Raw genomic sequence first — 18,741 nt, forward strand, 5'->3', positions numbered from 1 at the left:
CAAAGTCCGATCAGATCTAAAAGAGAGAGAGACACAGGCCACGCCCCCAGGCTCTCTGGCTCTTCTTCGTTGGTTTACACGCCGAGCGTAAGTGGGCGGAGTTGTGTTTGTCCATTCAGGCTCCTGTAGAAACAAGATGGCCGCCTCCATGAAGCATGACGTGGATAAAGACTTCTTTATGAATATTATATTAAAGTTTAAACAATAAACCCTCATAAATGTTACGTACTGGACCTTTAACAGTCAGGGATTATTTATTTATTTATTTATTTATTTCCTCAGAAACAAAAAGAAATGATTAAAATGTTCATTTATAAAATAAAGAGTTATTAAACCATCAGGATGTTAATGTTAATGTTAATGAACGTAGACTTTGTTAAGTATATTTAGTTTATTTATTTATTTATATTTATATTTAAAACATCTTCTGTGATTCAGCTGTGGTGCTGCCCTCTACAGGTCAAAGTCCTCAATCGCACTTTAATGTGTTTTTAAGTGTTTAGAAGAAATAAAAAGACAAATGTGTTCAAACGGACGTTTTATTTAAAGTTTAATTTCTGTGACTTTTTTTTTATTTTACTTCATTTTTCTCAGATTAAAAACTCGGTAAAAATCACATGATTGTTTTTATTTGGATGATTTCATGATTTCAGAGACAGAAGAACATGATGATGATGATGATGATGATGACGTAGCAGTGATTTCCTCTTATTTTCATGTAGAAATGATCGTGTTTTAATGATTGTTGACTTTTTCAATAAAGTGTTTTTTGGATTATAATCACGTCTGGATTATTATATATTAGAGATTAAATGAAATCATTATTCCAGTCGTCTGTGAATAAAAAGTCTGGTTTAATTTAGGAAAGACTTTTATTTTGGAGTGAGGTCAGAGCCTGTGTGTGTGTGTGTGTGTGTGTGTGTGTGTTCTATTACACACATGAACACATGAATACAGTAACATGTCAGTGAACATGATTTTTAGAAGAATCATAAACTTTTCGAGCAGCTTTTATAAATATTATCCACATCTGTGTTTGTGGATGTTCATCATTTCACTTTTTAAACATGAACAAAGATCTGATGAAGTGATGAAGTGAATAAGTGATGAATCACAGTGGTGCAGAAGTTTGATGTTAATCTAATCAACTATTTTTATTCTTTTACACTCTGACACCACAAGAACTGCAAAAACTCACCAAAGTGACACCAGAGAAATAAGATAAAATAAGACACACGAGGTCATGAAATAAACATAAAGCAGAGACAGACCATAATAATCATCATTCACAGCTCTGAGAGCAGATCTCTGGATATGATCATCCTCATCACCTCATTGGTTCCTGCATAGAAAACAAAAAAGAGACAAATGTTCACGACTTTAATGTTAAATAAAGTTTCACAGTTTCAATTTCTCTTTATGAATCTAAAAGAAGTTAGAATTTCTAAGAATAACTTAAATGAAATGACATGATACAGTTTATTTGATGTTAATCTGTCAGTTTACAGAGAAAAGCCTGTGTTTTTGGTAGAAATGAGTGAATGAGAGCATGGAGATGACAGGGTGAACAGAGATGACAGGGTGAAGGGAGGTGACGGGGTGAACGGAGGTGAACGGAGATGACGGGGTGAAGGGAGGTGACGGGGTGAACGGAGGTGACGGGGTGAACGGAGATGACGGGGTGAACGGAGGTGAACGGAGATGACGGGGTGAAGGGAGGTGACGGGGTGAACGGAGGTGACGGGGTGAACGGAGATGACGGGGTGAACGGAGGTGAACGGAGATGACGGGGTGAAGGGAGGTGACGGGGTGAACCGAGATAACGGGGTGAACGGAGGTGAATGGAGGTGACGAGGGTGAAGGGAGATGACAAGGGTGAAGGGAGATGACAGGGTGAATGGAGATGACGGGGTGAATGACAGAGTGAGTGACAGGTCTCACCCTCGAGGATCTGATGGACTCTGATGTCTCGTACAAACTGTTGCACAGCGTAGTCTTTCAGGTAACCGTATCCTCCGTGTATCTGGAGAGCCTGGTTACACACCTGAGGACACACACACACACACTGGTTATAAAGGTCAGAGGTCACAGAGGTCAGATGTCACAGAGGTCACAGAGGTCAGAGACTCACGTCGAAACAGTTGTCGGTGGCGAACAGTTTGGCCATAGCACAGAGAGAAACAGCATCAGATCGATTCTCCTGCAGAGATCGAGCTGCTTCACGAACCATCAGACGAGACGACACTAACTGAGACGACATCTCTGCTAGTTTGAACTGAAGGAACTTTAATGACACAACAACAGGTTAGACATACCATAATAAACCACATACCATAATAAACCACATACCATAATAAACCACATACCATAATAAACCACATACCATAATCATCATCATCATTATTATTATTAACTTTATTATTATTAATAATAACTTTATTCTTCTTCAGTTACCTGGTTCTTAGAAAGTGTTTCTCCAAACTGTTTCCTCACCATCATGTGATCTCTGGCCAACTGAACACAGGCGTGAGCCGCACCAAGAGAACAGGAAGCTGAGGAGAGAGAGAAAAGTGCTGAGTCACTCTTTTAAAGGAGTGAGAGAAAAGTGCTGAGTCACTCTTTTAAATGAGTCTTATTCTATAGTTAAGAGGTTTTTGATTTGTTAGATTTTCCAGCTTCAGAGTTAGTTATTCAAAGGTTTATATTTGTATATAATGTGTTTATATGTGTATATAATGTGTTTATATTTGTATATAATGTGTTTATATGTGTATATAATGTGTTTATATTTGTATATAATGTGTTTATATTTGTATATAATGTGTTTATATTTGTATATAATGTGTTTATATTTGTATATAACGTGTTAATTTTGGCACATAATAAATAATAAATCATGATCATCAGAATCTCTGGGTCAATAATTCACACATTGATCTGGATCAGATCCTGGATTAATCCCAGATTATCAGAGATTATTAATCCTCACCGATGTTGATCCTCCCTCCGTTCAATCCTCTCATCGCGATGTTGAAACCTTGACCTTCTTCACCGAGAAGATTCTTCACAGGAACGACACAATCTTCAAATATCACTGCTCTGGTCGGCTGAGAGTTCCAGCCCACCTACACACACACACACACACAGCACTGACGTCACACTGCCCTCTAGTGGTGACCTGTCAGAGCGTTAAAGCAGCTCTTCTCTTACCTTCCTCTCTTTTTTACCAAAGCTCATTCCTGCAGTTCCTTTCTCCACCACCAGGCAGGAAATCCCTTTAGCTCCTCTTCCTCCAGTTCTGCACATGACCACGTAAACGTCTGTGTCTCCGCCTCCACTGATGAACGCCTGAGCGCACACACACACACACACACACACACACACACACACACACACACACACACACACACACACACACACACACGCACACACACACACACACACACACAGTCAGACTCAAACGATCACAGAGCCTCTGATCTACAGAGTGAAGATGTTCGTCACCTTTGATCCGTTGAGGACGTAGTGATCGTTGTTCTTCTGTGCAGACGTGAGCAGAGACGCAGCATCGCTGCCACTGCCTGAGAACACAGAACATCTGTTTACACCAGATAAACGACCTCAAAGAGGAAGAACTCAGCTACAATAAGACTTTACACCAACGCTACAACCATCCAGAGTCAAAACGACAAAACATTTTGAAATGACGCTGACGTCAGATCCATGTGCAGAACAGACAAACAACAACAAACATGTGGGATTAGAATCCATCAGTCGCACATTCACGTTGTTTTAGCTGCTACTTCACGCTACAAGAGAGAAGAAGAACCTGCTGTTGTTGTATGACAGTGCTTCACAGCGCCACCTAGCCACCTGGCATGCATACTACATCACATTTCACACACTTTAGCGTCACCGTGTTCGTGCAGATTTACACCTAAAGACGCTAACGTCTGAACACGGAATAAAAAGTGAGAACCTGACGACCAGTTTATCGGTTTGTGTTCAGATGGTTGTGGTGTGAAGCTAAAGCTAAGCTAACAGCAGAAGAATGTTAGAATATAAACAGACTGTGTATGAAAAGGTGAAAGGTCAACTTTTTTTTTTTTCCTTTGAAAACACTGATCTAACTTTTACTCAAATGTTCAGGAAAAACCTGAGGATAAAAATGAACTGAATGAAAAACTGATTTATTTTACTTTTAGAAATATACTATTATCTTATTATTATTATTATTATTACTGTATTTTACAGGGTTTTATTAGATTCTAAAATCTGGATCAGATCCAGTCTGAACTCATGAGTTTTATCTTTTATAAGAGATGGGATTTGTGGGAACATCATCAAAAATGACTGACAGATAAACCCACAAAAACACAAACCTGTCAGGACCTGGACCAGACTGAACCAGAATGAACCAGACTGGACCAGACTGAACCAGACTGAACCAGACTGGACCAGACTGAACCAGACTGAACCAGACTGGACCAGACTGAACCAGACTGAACCAGACTTGACCGAGACCAGGAAAAGACCAGGACTTTAATAAATTGAGTCTGGAGTGGATTTCTGAGTCATTACCAGAACAGTTAGTGATCTCATAGACTCCTGTGGTCTTTGACCTAGTTTACTCTGCACTGACCCAATAACACACACACACACACACACACACACTATTATTATTATTATTATTATTATTATTATTATTATCATTATTATCAGAAGCTGCTCCATGATGACGAACAAACCACCACGTCTCACTTCTACGTCCTCAGTGTTAAACATGAACATGTGACAGACTCTGCTTCTTGTTTCCGTGCAGATTTAGATAAAGATGTGTGTTTTGTTTGTGTTGTGTGTGTGTGTGTGTGTGTGTGTGTGTGTGTGTTTCTGACCTGGTTCAGTGAGACAATACGAAGCAAACTTGTCCATGGAACAAAGATCAGGACAGAACTTCTCTCTCTGCTCGTTGTTTCCAAACGTGTCGATCATCCACGCACACATGCTGCACACACGACCACACAAACACAAACAACACAAACATCACAAACATCATTTACATATGGTTTAAATGTCAGCTGCTGCTGTTCATACTTGTGTATGCTGATGTAAGCAGTGGTGCTGACACATCCTGTGGACAGAGCCTCAAAGATGATGGACGTGTCCAGTCGAGATAATCCTGATCCTCCAACGTCAGGATCAACATAGATTCCTCCAAAGCCGAGCTGAGCTGCTCGACGCATGGTCTCTACAGGGAAGATCTCCTGAAGAACAGCAGACCAACACAGAGGAGATGTTCTCACAGAGGACATTATTATCATCATGACTATTATTATATATATATATATATATATATATATTTATATATATATATATACTTTACCTTCTGGTCCCACTCTGCCATGTGAGGAGACATCTCATTGGCTGCAAAGTCAAAGGCAACTTTCTGAAACTCCTTCTGTTCATCAGTGAGTCCATGAGCAGCTGAGAGACAACAGTGATATAACAGTGATGAGTGTGTGTGTGTGTGTGTGTGTGTGTGTGTGTGTGTGTGTGTGTGTGTGCGCAGTAAACACACCACTGATCACGTTAATGACAACATTAATGTTACTGTATTGAATACTTTGTTTTGTGTATTTTGTATTTTTTTTTAAGTACAATTTAAAATCAGGAGTTTGTATTTTACTTGAGTACATATTGACTCAAGTATTGAACTTAGTTACTTTATAAATCCTCTCCGTTACTGAGTAAAAATAAACATTCAGCACAATGAAGGGAAAATATACAGCGATAATGATGTGATTATCACCAGCACTGGAGCGTGAACATAGAGGGCGTGGCCTAAAGTGATGTCATATCCTGTCGCGTCGGGCGTGAGCTCCAAAATAGTTTTGTCATATTTCTACTAAGTAACTTTTACTTAAAGTACATTTCAAATGAACTACTTTTTACTTCTACTTGAGTAATATTTCATCAAAGTATTGGTGCTTTTACTTGAGTACAATATTTTAGTACTTTTTCCACCTCTGATTATAATAATAATAATAATAAGTCAAACCTGCTATAACACAGTCGTAGATAAAGAGATTTATTTATTTAACAACAAAATCTAAATCTATTAAAAACAAAGTTAAGTTAAGAATAAACTATGAGATAACTGCTGCTAATATGTATATAAATGTGATTATTGAAGGAACAGTGAATGAATGAATGAATGAATGAATGAGTGTTTTTTCCTCATAATTCAAACCAGTTTCTGTGATTTTTCAGCTTCTTAAATGTTAAATATTTTCTTTGTTTCTTTGCTCCATAAAAACAGAGAAATCTTTCAAACTCAATCATTTTGTGACAAAAACAAAGACGTTTTATTTCCCAAATAAATGATGGAATAATCCAGAGAGTATTTGTCAGATTATCATTATGTTATGACGCAGTTATTGTTACAATGACTCTAATGATGATGATAATAATCCACACAGATTATATTTACACTGAGTAGAAAACAAAGAGTATAAACAAAGTCAAAGGACTGAAGTTAAAGTAAATATGACTCTGGTTAGAAAACACTCACATTCTTCTTCTTCTTCTCTGAATAAAACGCAGATATAAACTCAAACTTACGGTCGATACACGAACTGATTCCTCTTCTCTGTGGGATTATTTTCACATTAATCCGCTGTTTCCTGCAGGAAAACGACGAGAATAATCTGGAGATTCTGCTCAGAGAAGCAGCTCCGGCCGCCGCCATCTTTGTTTGTCCCTGAACACTGCTCTCTGTGACCGAGGAGCCGCGGGGGCTGCTGGGAAATGTAGTTATATAGTCCTGTTTCTCTCTGTCTGTGAGCGAGGAGCCGCGGGGGCTGCTGGGAAATGTAGTTATGCAGTCCTGTTTCTCTATATAACTTTATAACTTTAAACACGTAATAACTTGAAAACTTTGATAAATTAAGATTTGAAGACGGAACTGAAAATTTAACGTAATAAAACAACAACATTTTGCTTGTGTGTGATTTTTCACTGAATGTTTTCTGACCCAAACATTAACTCATAATCCAGAGATTAATTGATGATCAGAATAACTCTTGTTTAAGATTTGACGCCCCCTACTGGTGAGACATTATCTAACATTTTCATGGACCAACTGATTCATCAGAGTTATTGATGATAAAAAATAATCCTTAATCCAATGAAGTGTTTCCTGATAATCTAATCCAGTTGTTCTCAAACACTTTGTCGTGTTTAGATCACAATGTTCAGCATCTTTAAAGTTAAAGTAACAGATGTTTTTACAGTTTAAAAACACATAAATGTGACATTAGTTCAGTATTTAACACATTTATCTATTTTTAAATGATAAACACGATGAAAGCAGAGAAAACACAGACTTTGATTTGGACTAAAAAAATAAAACATATTCTTTATTAACATGTGCGATATTTCACTTCAGTCTGTGAAAACAAACCAGGATAAATAATGAATGAATGTGACTCAGTCTGTTAAAGTGCTGCCCCCTGCAGGTGAAGGTTTGTCTCTGGATGATCCCACAGGTGTCTGATCAGTGTCCTTCGCTTCATGTCCTCGTGTCCTTGTGTCCTTGTGTCCTTGGTATTTGAATGTCCTGTCTCTCACGAGTCTGTCTCATCGATGGAGGTGAGCTGAGTAAACGCTGGCTCCCCCTGGTGTTTGGAGGAGAGAACTGGACGGTTGGTGTAAATGTCGTCCACAGGAAGAAGAAAAGTCACCGTTTTTACTTTAACCCTGAAATGAAAGTAAATATGAAGATTTATGATAAAGAATTAGAAAATACAACACAGCAAATATGGTAATAAAGTAAAAGTTCATCATTTAAAAGTGTTATTTTCAATAAAAGACGTGTTATAAAATGAATATTGTTTTATTATTATGATGGTAAAATTCAAGTAATTCTGAGATACTTTTTGTTTTGGAGAAGTCAAAGTGTATCAGGACAAATGGATCATTTCCTGAATTTCAAAAATTCATTAAAATTATTCCTTAAGAGATTTGCAAATATTTTTAACAGATCATTGTTCAGAGCGATGTCGACTATTATGATGGTGAATTTCAAGTCATTCTGAGATACTTTTTGTTTTTTAATTAAACAATGAATACATTTTAATGAGGTTGCACAGTGTTTGTATTATGTTAGCTCTACGCTAATACTTATCGTAGCCTCAATAGCTCACCCTTTGAAACAGGTTCGCCAAGTTAGCCGCGAAGTAGTAGCATGCTAATGCAAAATAAATATGTGCTTGCGTATTGATGAATGTGTGTGTGTGTGTGTGTGTGTGTGTGTACCTGTTTTTGTGCACATATTCCTGCATCGAGTGTCTGTTGTTGACTTTTCCCGTGTCTCCTCTCCCCGGGTTTGCAAACACGTCGTTCCCATGATGCATCTCTTCCTGTAATCTCCTCCATCCAGGGTCGCTGCGTCTCATCCTGTCACTCCTGCCTTCACTCAGATTGAGATTATCTGACAGATTAGAGCCCACAGAATATCTGCGTACAGTCATGACGCTGGTCTCTGAGTCAAAGAAACACAAAATAGATATAAAACGTTTTAACTTAAAGTTATTAAATATTCTCCATGGAAATTCTATTAAGTCAAATTCAAATGTTATTTTATTATTATTCAGGCAGAAACTCATCTTCATCAACAACAATATTAATCATTATCTCTTAACGTTTATACTTAATGACTGAATAAAACACGGGGAAAAGTAACAGATAAACTAATAAAATACAAAATATTTAAACAAAAATCTTCTTTATAATTTTAAGTTGTTTTTAAACAAGTTTTTTATATAAACTCTTGTTTCTATCCTTTCTTGTATATACACATATATACATAATGCATTTAACAATCCTATTCTTCATCTGTAAAGTAATTCATTTAAAATGTAAAATCCAGAGAGAACAAATGAATTTAAAATCAACGGCTTCACTCTGGTTTTAAAAGAAAGAACCAGTTCAGTCCAGATATTTGAACAGATTTAAAACAACATCACGAGAAACGATCTAATCACGAGATTCTCAAAGAGTTAGCCTGGAACCGTTAGCATGGATGCTATGTGACTTCATTATTCCTCAGCAGTAATTTGTTGAATTGAGTGAATTTATATAAAAAAATCTGTGTAAATCAAAGAGTCGTCAGCATAGACGTGAACTTCAGAGCAGATAAACCAGGAGGTGTTTGATGAAGATGAAGATCAGGAGTTTTCTAAACACAGAAGTTAAAAACTGAAGACTTCACCGTCTGCAGTGAAGCTGTAAATCACTGAGTCGTCAGCGTAGACGTGAACTTGATCCACGGAACAGATTTTTGGTTCTGAACGGAGAACAGAAGTTAAGTTCTAAACATGAACCCTGAGGAACTCCGTTCAGTTGTGTTTCCATTAAAGGTCAAACATTAGTGTTTTTAAACTGAAACTGAGTTTGTCAAAGTGTGTTCTTACCTTTGTATTGTCCGTCCAGAACCGGTGCAGACACGTTCCTCCTCAGGTTCACGCTGTGGTTCTCCTCCACGTTCTGCTGCTCTGCTGCTGCTGCTGATGATGATGATGATGATGATGAACCCAGGCCACTTTCTCCTGTTCTGACCTCAACTGACCAGTGACCACTGTCTCCTCTCAGCTCTCGGTTCTCCTCCTCCAGCTTCTTGATTTCATCACGCATCTCCATGATGACCTGGGCCAGACTGCGTGTGCTGTCCATGCTGCTGCTGCTGCTGCTGCTGCTGCTGCTGCTGCTGCTGCTGATGCTGCTGCTGATGCTGCTGCTGCTGCTGCTGCTGTTGCGCTGCCAGAACCACGGCTTCCCAAACACATGCACTGACTCATGGAGATCACACTGCTGCTGCTGATCACGCTGCTGCTGCTGCTGTTTTAACATGCTGCTGCTGCTGCTGCAGGTCTTCCTGCCTCTTTCTTCCTCTCAATCTCAGTCCAGATCTTGTTCTGAAGCAGATTATGTCGCCTTTCACCACTTGTGCAGCTGAAAAGTCTCCGGTGATCACTCAGCAGCAAACACAGGATGTTTTATTCATCAGGCCTCGGCCCTCGGCGTCCTGTTTCAGGACAACTACGCAGGGGTCGGAAATGAAACGTGGCCCAAAGAAGAAGAAGAAGAAGAAGAAGAAGAAGAAGAAGAAGAAGAAGAAGAAGATCCAGTGAAGCTTCAGTAAAACACTGACAACAGCACGATAATAAGTCCATGAAGAGACAGATGAATGATTTCACGTCTCATCCTGTGATGAGTTTACAGTTTCCTCCTCTGAAATATTCATCCCGTCTCTCAGCGAAGATAAATCTAGGAAGGAAACAAAGAAAAAGCCACGTCTCACTAACTTCTTTGATGCAGAAGATAAAGAAGGAAAAGGCTCAGGTTGCACAAAAGGAGGCGAACGCTGCGTAATCTCTACAATAATCTGGATTTAAAGGCACTTTTCACAGGTGTTTGTGAGGAGAAACAGCTGCTTTGTCTTTAAGATACAGAGGGAAAAATTAACAAAATATTACACACACACACACACACACACACACACACACACACACACACACACACACACACACACACACACACACACACACACACACACACTTAAATGACCTATAACTCAGGTGTAAATGATCCACTGAATCTGCAGCGTCACCAGGTCTGATTGTCTGTGACCTGGACTCTCCATGGTCCTGGTTCAGAGAAACCTGACTCTGCTGGAGGACACACACACACACACACACACACACACACACACACACACACACACACACACACACACACACACACACAGAAACCCAATCGTCCTGTGTTTGGACACAGACACAGAGGAGGTGACAGAGAAGAGTCTGATTGTCCTGAAGGAAACAGAGTTTTCAGAGGAGAAGACGAGGTTCTGTGGGAGGTCAGTGACACTGGATCTGCTGCTCACACACACACACACACACACACACACACACACACACACACACCTGTAACTGGGTCACTCACTCAGAGACTTAAACACTTTGTCAGCTGACGTGTTTTCATCGTCTGGATCACGGAGAACTTTGTGGATCTGAACAGAACTTTATAAAACATTATACTTTATTTACTGAACCATGTGACCTTTAAACTAACTCTAGATTCTTTACACAGATGTGGAATAAAACCCTCACTCTTTCATTCTGAGAAATTTAAACTTCCACATGGAACTTTCTTTCCTCTTCTCTCTTCTTTTGAGGAAAAACACAAAATCAGATTCCAGAGCTCATTTTTCACACATGAAAGAAAAATGATGATTTTCATATGTGAAAAATACGTGTTTATATGAATATTTATTTTTCATTCATATAACAATAAGAAGTTTTGTAAAAGAAAACAAGTTCTTTTAAGTTTTTTTGGGGCGTTTTGTGTTTGTTATTGTAATACTAATTTCGGCCATTTGGGGTTGCTGTGCCCCCACTCTGACACTGAAAAGTATGTATTTCGATTAGTAAAAGTTTTCACTTATTTATCTTTGAAAAAACCCCAGAAAGACAAATTAATTATTTTTTATAACATATATTATATATAATATAGTTTTCCATCTTAAAAACACAAAACTGTAGGTTTTCTTTTTCTTCTTTTTTCCAAAAAAACAAAAACTAGTTCAAATCATCCTTTTCTTTTTTAAATTTGTTGAAAAGGAAAAGTTTTCTCAGAATTTGTCCATGTCTTTGTTAATGTAATACTGAGTTTGGCCACGTGGGGGTGCTAAGCCACCACTCCCACACTTTTAAGTGTCTTATTTTCACAAAAGAAACTTTGACTGTTTTTTCCAGTTTGTATGATATATAATCCTGTTCAACATGAGTAAAATAATCTGAAGGTGATAAAATAACTGCAGAAATGATTATTGGACATTAACCAACTTTTATTTAAATGTTATACATAAAACTTTAGTTTTTGTTTGTTTTTTTTCCTTAAATTCAGCTAAACAAGTATTTTATACATTGTATATATTTATATAAAAAACCCAAAACAATTGAAACGTTTTTAAATATTAATATTTCTTATTTACATCTGAAAACAGTAGATGAAACAATAACAGTAACAATGAAACTTCAGTCGTAGAAATGTTACAAAACATAATTATTCTTATTTTCTCCTTTGAAAATTGGCAGGATGACGTTTCCAGGACGAATCCACCAGGTGGAGCTGTTTCTACATTCAGACAGGAAGTGGGGGGGGGGGCGTGTCCTCGGTTGATTTCAATGTTTTTCAGATTATTATCATCCACAGTTTGAAATAAAAATGTTTTTTTACCAGAGGGAAAATTTAAAATGCACCAGAAATTCAAACATTCAAGTGAACGCACCGCGACCTCGGGGTCAGAGGTCAGAGTTCACGAAGGAGAAGGCATGTATGTTTTCATCAGTGTGTGAGTGTGTAATCTGAGTAATCCAGTCATCAGCTTTGTCTTTGACAGGTTCAGACGTTCAGTAGCCGCTGTGTCGCTCACTTCCTGGTTGTCTTGTGTGTGGAATCTGGACCAGAAGAAGAAAAGAGATATTTAATATGAGCAGGAAGAAGAAGAAGAAGAGGACGAAGTCAGGGTCATGTGACGTCACCGTTTGTAAACGTCACGTGACGTCATCGTCTGTGACGTCACCGTTTGTAAACGTCACGTGACGTCATCGTCTGTGAACGTCGTGTGACGTCATTGTCTGTAAATGTCGTGTGATGTCATCGTCTGTGACGTCGCGTGACGTCATCGCCTGTAAACGTTGTGTGACGTCATCGTCTGTGACGTCACCGTGTGACGTCGCGTGATGTCATCGTCTGTGACGTAGTGTGATGTCATCGTCTGTAAATGTCATGTGATGTCATCGTCTGTGACGTCGCGTGTGTGGGAAATAAATTGTGTTCCTGTTCTCGTGGATGGTTTTAGTGTAAGGCTTTCTCCATGTTGTTAAAGATAACAATTAACCAAAAGTCAAGCTGTGAACAAATGATGGATTGTAAAAGCAGGGGTCGGCATGAGGGGCACAGGATGACATGTGTGGGTCATAAAGAAAGTGGGTTGTCTTGTTGTAACTTGCTTTGATGTGACTGTATATATGTTTGAGCTCTCTGAAGCAACTTCAGAGAACATTTAGACCAGCTTCGGTGACAGATTCTCTCCTTCATGCATGAAGTAAAGACACGATTTAACCAACACCGATGACTCCAATGAAATTTCTTTCACACGTGACGTCACCGTCTATGATGTTGTCTGACGTCATCGTCTGTGACGTCGTGTGACGTCATCGTCTGTAAATGTCGTGTGATGTCATCGTCTGTGATGTCGCGTGACGTCACCGTATATGATGTTGTCTGACGTCATCGTCTGTGACGTCGTGTGATGTCATCGTCTGTGACGTCATCGTCTGTGACGTCATCGTCTGTGACGTTGTCTGACGTCATCGTCTGTGACGTCATCGTCTGTGACGTTGTCTGACGTCACCGTCTGTGACGTCGTGTGATGTCATCGTCTGTGACGTCGCGTGACGTCATCGTCTGTAAATGTCGTGTGATGTCATCGTCTGTGATGTCGCGTGACGTCACCGTCTCTGATGTTGTCTGACGTCATCGTCTGTGACGTCGCGTGACGTCACCGCCTGTAAACGTTGTGTGACGTCATCGTCTGTAAACGTCGTGTGACATCATCGTCTGTGACATCATCGTCTGTGACATCATGTGACGTCACGTGACGTGAGGACAGACCTGCTCGTTCATGATGATTGACAGCTCGCTCAGCATGTCTCTATAGTGAGCTCTCATCTCCTCCTGATATTCCAGCTGATCTTCTTTGATCAGACGCTCGTTCACGTCCAGAGCCTGACCGCACGCTTCTGCAAACTGCCTGCAGGGGGCGACGAACACACGGGTTATTGCCGACATGTGACGTGTGTGAGGGGGCGGAGTTTAGTATTCATTGATTCATTGATTGACAGTTACCTGAAGATCTCCTTCAGCAGTTTGACCTGGTTGTCTGGATATTTCTTGGCGTTCTTCTCCTCTAAAAACGCTCGGGCATAAGCCATCGGTCCTGCGTTCACCTGCAGACGAGACACAGGGAAACATCTTTAAGTGTCTCATTGTGTCACTGTTCATGTGTTCATACACATTCACCATTGATGTGTGTGTGTCACACTCATTAAGGACAAAAATGTCCCTTTAAACTCAGTCAAACATGGATCTCATTAAAACATAAAACATGCATTTTATTTAGTGTTGTGCAAAAGGTTAACGCACGTTAACGCACGACACGTTTCCATGACGACTGACCGGAAAAAGACGTGCAAGTCCAGGCACCGTTTACCAGTTAGCTCCGTTAGCTGCATTAGCTCCTTTTAGCGCCATTAGCGTTAGCCTATAGGTGAACTGTAGCGGTCTGTTTATTAAAAGAGCAGCGCTAACAAATAACCAGCGTACCTGTGTACTGTGTATGTGTGCCTCTGTTTTTAAAGGTCAGCGTTACTTTAGACTCATTTAAATTTTTCCGCTCAGTCGTCATGGAAACGGCGTTAACGTCGACGCAGTTAAACGCCGTTGACGCGTTAACGTTTGACAGCACTAATTTTGTTAGTTGTTGTCTCAGACTCCGCCTCCACCTCCCACAGCTGTAACTCAGTGTCAGATTTCACTCCCAGGCCACGCCCCCTGCCCTGGCCCCTCCCTCACCTTGACGCTAACGCTGCCCTGGAGCTTGAGCTGCAGGCGGATCATGTCCACCTCGTCCATGTTGCACAGCTGGTTGAGTTCAGACACTTTCCTGGACATCTCGTCTATAGCGACCTCTAGTGGATTCATCTCAGTGCTCTGCTGCTCCACCACCTGGATCCTCTTCTTCAGGTACGGGAAACTGGAACTGGCTGAAGACCAGGGACACAACCAGAGACACTTTAGAGTAGGACAGAGGACAGAGACAAAGGACAGAGACAGAGGACAGAGGACAGAGGACAGAGACAAAGGACAGAGGACAGTGGACAGAGGACAGAGAACAGTGGACAGAGACAGAGATAGAGGACAGAGACAGAGGACATGTCCTCCTCACTGGTTAAGATGGTGCGTCTCTTGCACTGCTCCTCCACGTCTCCATGTTTCTTTCCTGACAAAGTGAACGGCGTCTCAAAGACGAAGCGTCTGATGTTGTGATGTCTCTCAAAGTCCGTCTTCTTGTCCTGCTGCTCTTTGTCGTCAAAGTACGGAACCACGTACGTCACCTGGATGTACGCGAACTTTGAGTCCAAGTCTTTAGGGTTGACCTGTTTTTAAACAACAACAACAACAACAACAACAGTGAATGTTTTCTCCTTAATCTTACAATGATTAATGATCAATATTTACTGCCAAATAATGAGCCGTTCCATATATTCGACAGACTGAATGCAAATAATGACCGATGCTATATATCCACCAACACACTGACTGCCAAATAATGAGCTATTCTATATATCCATCAACACACTGAATGCCAAATGATGAGCCTTTCTATATATGCACCAACAGCTGTAACTCTGTTGGTGCATATATAGAAAGGCTCATCATTTGGCATTCAGTGTGTTGATGGATATATAGAATAGCTCATTATTTGGCAGTCAGTCTATTGGTGCATATATAGAATAGCTCATTATTTGGCAGTCAGTGTGTTGGTGGATATATAGAATAGCTCATTATTTGGCAGTCAGTCTATTGGTGGATATATGGAACGGCTCATTATTGGTTGGTATATGCACCAACAGACTGACTGCCAAATAATGAGCTATTCCATATATCCACCAATAGACTGACTGCCAAATAATGAGCTATTCTATATATCCACCAACACACTGAATGCCAAATAATGAGCTATTATATATATCCATCAACAGACTGACTGCCAAATAATGAGCTATTCCATATATCCATCAACACACTGACTGCCAAATAATGAGCTATTCCATATATCCATCAACACACTGACTGCCAAATAATGAGCTATTCTATATATCCACCAAGTGACTTACTGCCAAATAATGAGCTATTCTATATATCCATCAACAGACTGACTGTCAAATAATGAGCTATTCTATATATTCAGCAAGATACTGACTGCAAAATAACGAGCTGTTGTCAATGTCTATATTTTATATGAATATATATACATATATATATGTATATATATACACATGTGTATTTTTACCTTGTTAGAATCCTGGATCATCTTGACGTTATCAGCTCCAAACTTGTCAGAGTAAAGTTTCAGTAATCGCTGAGAGATTTCTGACAGACCGGTTAACTTTGGCTCTTTGTAGATAAACTCTTTACTCTCCTCCTCCTCAAAGAATCCCTGTGTGACACACACACACACACACACACACACACACACACACACACACAGTCATCAGTATACATGAACACGGCAAAAACAACCCTACTCTGATTTAATTAAATTCTCTTATTTTAAGATAAGATTTTGTTTTAAGCAAATTTAGCTAAACTATAAATGTGTAGCTGTGAATTTTACTGTATTTAACACAGAAGTTCTTGTTTTTATTCTTAAAATGAAGAACACACTGCATGCAAACCGTTGTTTTAGCTGTTAATGGTCGTTATAGCTTGAAATAAGCTGTTATATTATATATAAGCTATAATATATATATTTTATATCAGTGTATTTTTGTTAAAATCTGATTATCTATCGTAAATAAAGAAAAAAAATACTTGTATATAAATATATCATAATAATATATATACATATATGAATACTGTTCTGCTGCCCCCTAGTGTTTATTCTTTGAGCTCTAACAGTGGGTCAGTGATCAGGTGTGGATGGGAAAGGTCAAAGGTCATTTTCAATGCAGCTGGAGTCAAAGGTGAAGCAGGGTTTGTTTTTGTCTGTCCTGTGTTTAGAGTGGGAGGAGCTTCATCACTGCAGATTATTATGGGATTAACAACAAACAACAAGCTGGACATTATCAGACCCTGGAGAGGACGAGAGCGGGTTAATGTTGGAGAAGAAGCTAAAGGACGTTAGCATAAAGGAAGTTAGCATGAACATCAACCACAGAGAAGAACTCACCGCTATCTGGAAACACAATATTATAATCATCAAAGACAAGAAAGAAGAAAAGAGCAGAGACATTAAAGAGACTTTCCATATATGGGTTTTCCTCTTGTCCAGTTTACCTGTGTAACAGTGTGTGTGTGTGTGTGGGGGTGTGTGTGTGTTCTTGTACTTGCAGCATACTGAGGACCAGTGAGGATTCATTGAAATCACTTCCTTAGGTTGCTATAACATGCTTTACTCAATTTGTCAAAAAAAAAAAAAAAAAAAAAAATGGGTCAAATTTTGGACAAAACATTTTGGGTCAAATTTTTTTGGTCAAAATTTTTTGGTCAAATTTTTTTAATCTTTTTTTTTTTGTGGTCGACAAAGTATATAGTATGACGTTTTTGTAAAATTTTGGACAAAAAATTTGCAGGGGCTCCACCTGCAGACATTTTATGGTACTGCAACCAGTAGTTCTTTGTAGATGTCATTCATGAAGTAGATATTTGTAATTGTGTTGATTTATAAAGTGGAAATGCTGGTCCTTACTTTGTCAGCACTTATACCCGGTCCTCAGTATGCAGCAAGTACAAGAATGTGTGTGTGTGTTCCTCACCTGACCGTAAAAGGCGACGCGATAGTAACGACCGAACAGTCGTTTCTCTGAGTTCACGACCTCAGTGACCTTCAGATAAGAGCGATGGATGTCGTAGTACAGTTCTGACAGTCTCTGTGGACACACACACACACGCACACACACACACACACAGTTGTATAATGTCATCAGTGACTTTTAAACGTCATCATCATGTTTGTCGTCACTTACCTTAAAATCTCGTCTCTTCTCAAACACGGTGATCACAGGTTTGTTGATGTCAGCGATGAGTTCATGACGCTCAGACTTCCACAAATAATCCACACACAACTCCAGCTGCTCCACAAGAGTGTCCTGAACACACACAACACAAGAGACACACACACACGTCAACACACACAACTCCAGCTGCTCCACAAGAGTGTCCTGAACACACACAACACAAGAGACACACACACACGTCAACACACACAACTCCAGCTGCTCCACAAGAGTGTCCTGAAGACACACAACACAAGAGAGACACACACATAAACTCACACATGTGAACACACACGTGAGCACACAAACTCACACGTGAATGTACGTAAACTCACACGTGAAAATGTAAACTCACACGTGAATGTACGTAAACTCACACGTGAAAACGTAAACTCACACGTGAATGTACGTAAACTCACACGTGAAAACGTAAACTCACATGTGAAAACACGTAAACTCACACGTGAAAACACGTAAACTCACACGTGAAACATGTAAACTCACATGAACACATAAACTCACACGTGAACACATAAACTCACACATGAAACATGTAAACTCACATGTGATAACGTAAACTCACACGTGAACACACATAAACTCACACGTGAACGTACGTAAACTCACACGTGAACACACATAAACTCACACGTGAACACATAAACTCACACGTGAACACACAAACTCACACGTGAACGCACATAAACTCACACGTGAACACACATAAACTCACCCGTGAACACACAAACTCACACATGAATGTACGTAAACTCACATGTGAAAACACGTAAACTCACACGTGAACACATAAACTCACACATGAATGAACGTAAAC

General features: G+C 39.6%; 3 protein-coding genes across 3 annotated transcripts in view; all 3 read right to left on the reverse strand.

The window, feature by feature from the left end:
* Positions 1–649: 649 nt before the first annotated feature.
* acad8 (acyl-CoA dehydrogenase family, member 8) lies at positions 650–6,770 on the reverse strand. The gene is made up of 11 exons (XM_083886469.1): positions 6,622–6,770; positions 5,384–5,484; positions 5,095–5,264; positions 4,896–5,005; positions 3,505–3,581; positions 3,211–3,348; positions 2,990–3,125; positions 2,455–2,552; positions 2,132–2,284; positions 1,942–2,044; positions 650–1,342 (listed from the first exon to the last, which is right to left on the reverse strand). The coding sequence occupies exons 1-11, from the start codon at positions 6,746–6,748 to the stop codon at positions 1,287–1,289; spliced, it is 1,269 nt and encodes a 422-aa protein (XP_083742595.1). The 5' UTR covers positions 6,749–6,770; the 3' UTR covers positions 650–1,286.
* Positions 6,771–7,625: 855 nt separating this feature from the next.
* LOC310924594 (uncharacterized protein) lies at positions 7,626–9,732 on the reverse strand (the record flags this gene model as incomplete). The annotated part of the gene is made up of 3 exons (XM_083886377.1): positions 7,626–7,758; positions 8,317–8,542; positions 9,474–9,732. The coding sequence occupies 3 exons, from the start codon at positions 9,730–9,732 to the stop codon at positions 7,626–7,628; spliced, it is 618 nt and encodes a 205-aa protein (XP_083742503.1).
* Positions 9,733–12,159: 2,427 nt separating this feature from the next.
* The window catches only part of dock10 (dedicator of cytokinesis 10), a gene marked incomplete at its 5' end in the record, with an annotated part of 41,389 nt that continues 34,807 nt past the window's right edge, over positions 12,160–18,741 (reverse strand). The window contains 8 exons of the mRNA XM_083886464.1: positions 12,160–12,521; positions 13,741–13,879; positions 13,975–14,075; positions 14,701–14,891; positions 15,074–15,284; positions 16,202–16,348; positions 17,667–17,780; positions 17,877–17,999. Of these exons, the coding sequence (XP_083742590.1) occupies positions 12,474–12,521; positions 13,741–13,879; positions 13,975–14,075; positions 14,701–14,891; positions 15,074–15,284; positions 16,202–16,348; positions 17,667–17,780; positions 17,877–17,999 (1,074 nt within the window). The 3' untranslated portion in view covers positions 12,160–12,473. The remainder of the gene's footprint in view (positions 12,522–13,740; positions 13,880–13,974; positions 14,076–14,700; positions 14,892–15,073; positions 15,285–16,201; positions 16,349–17,666; positions 17,781–17,876; positions 18,000–18,741) is intronic.

Source organism: Microchirus variegatus, assembly GCF_963457635.1.
Source record: "Microchirus variegatus genome assembly, chromosome: 3".
NCBI classification, from domain to species: Eukaryota; Metazoa; Chordata; class Actinopteri; order Pleuronectiformes; family Soleidae; genus Microchirus; species Microchirus variegatus.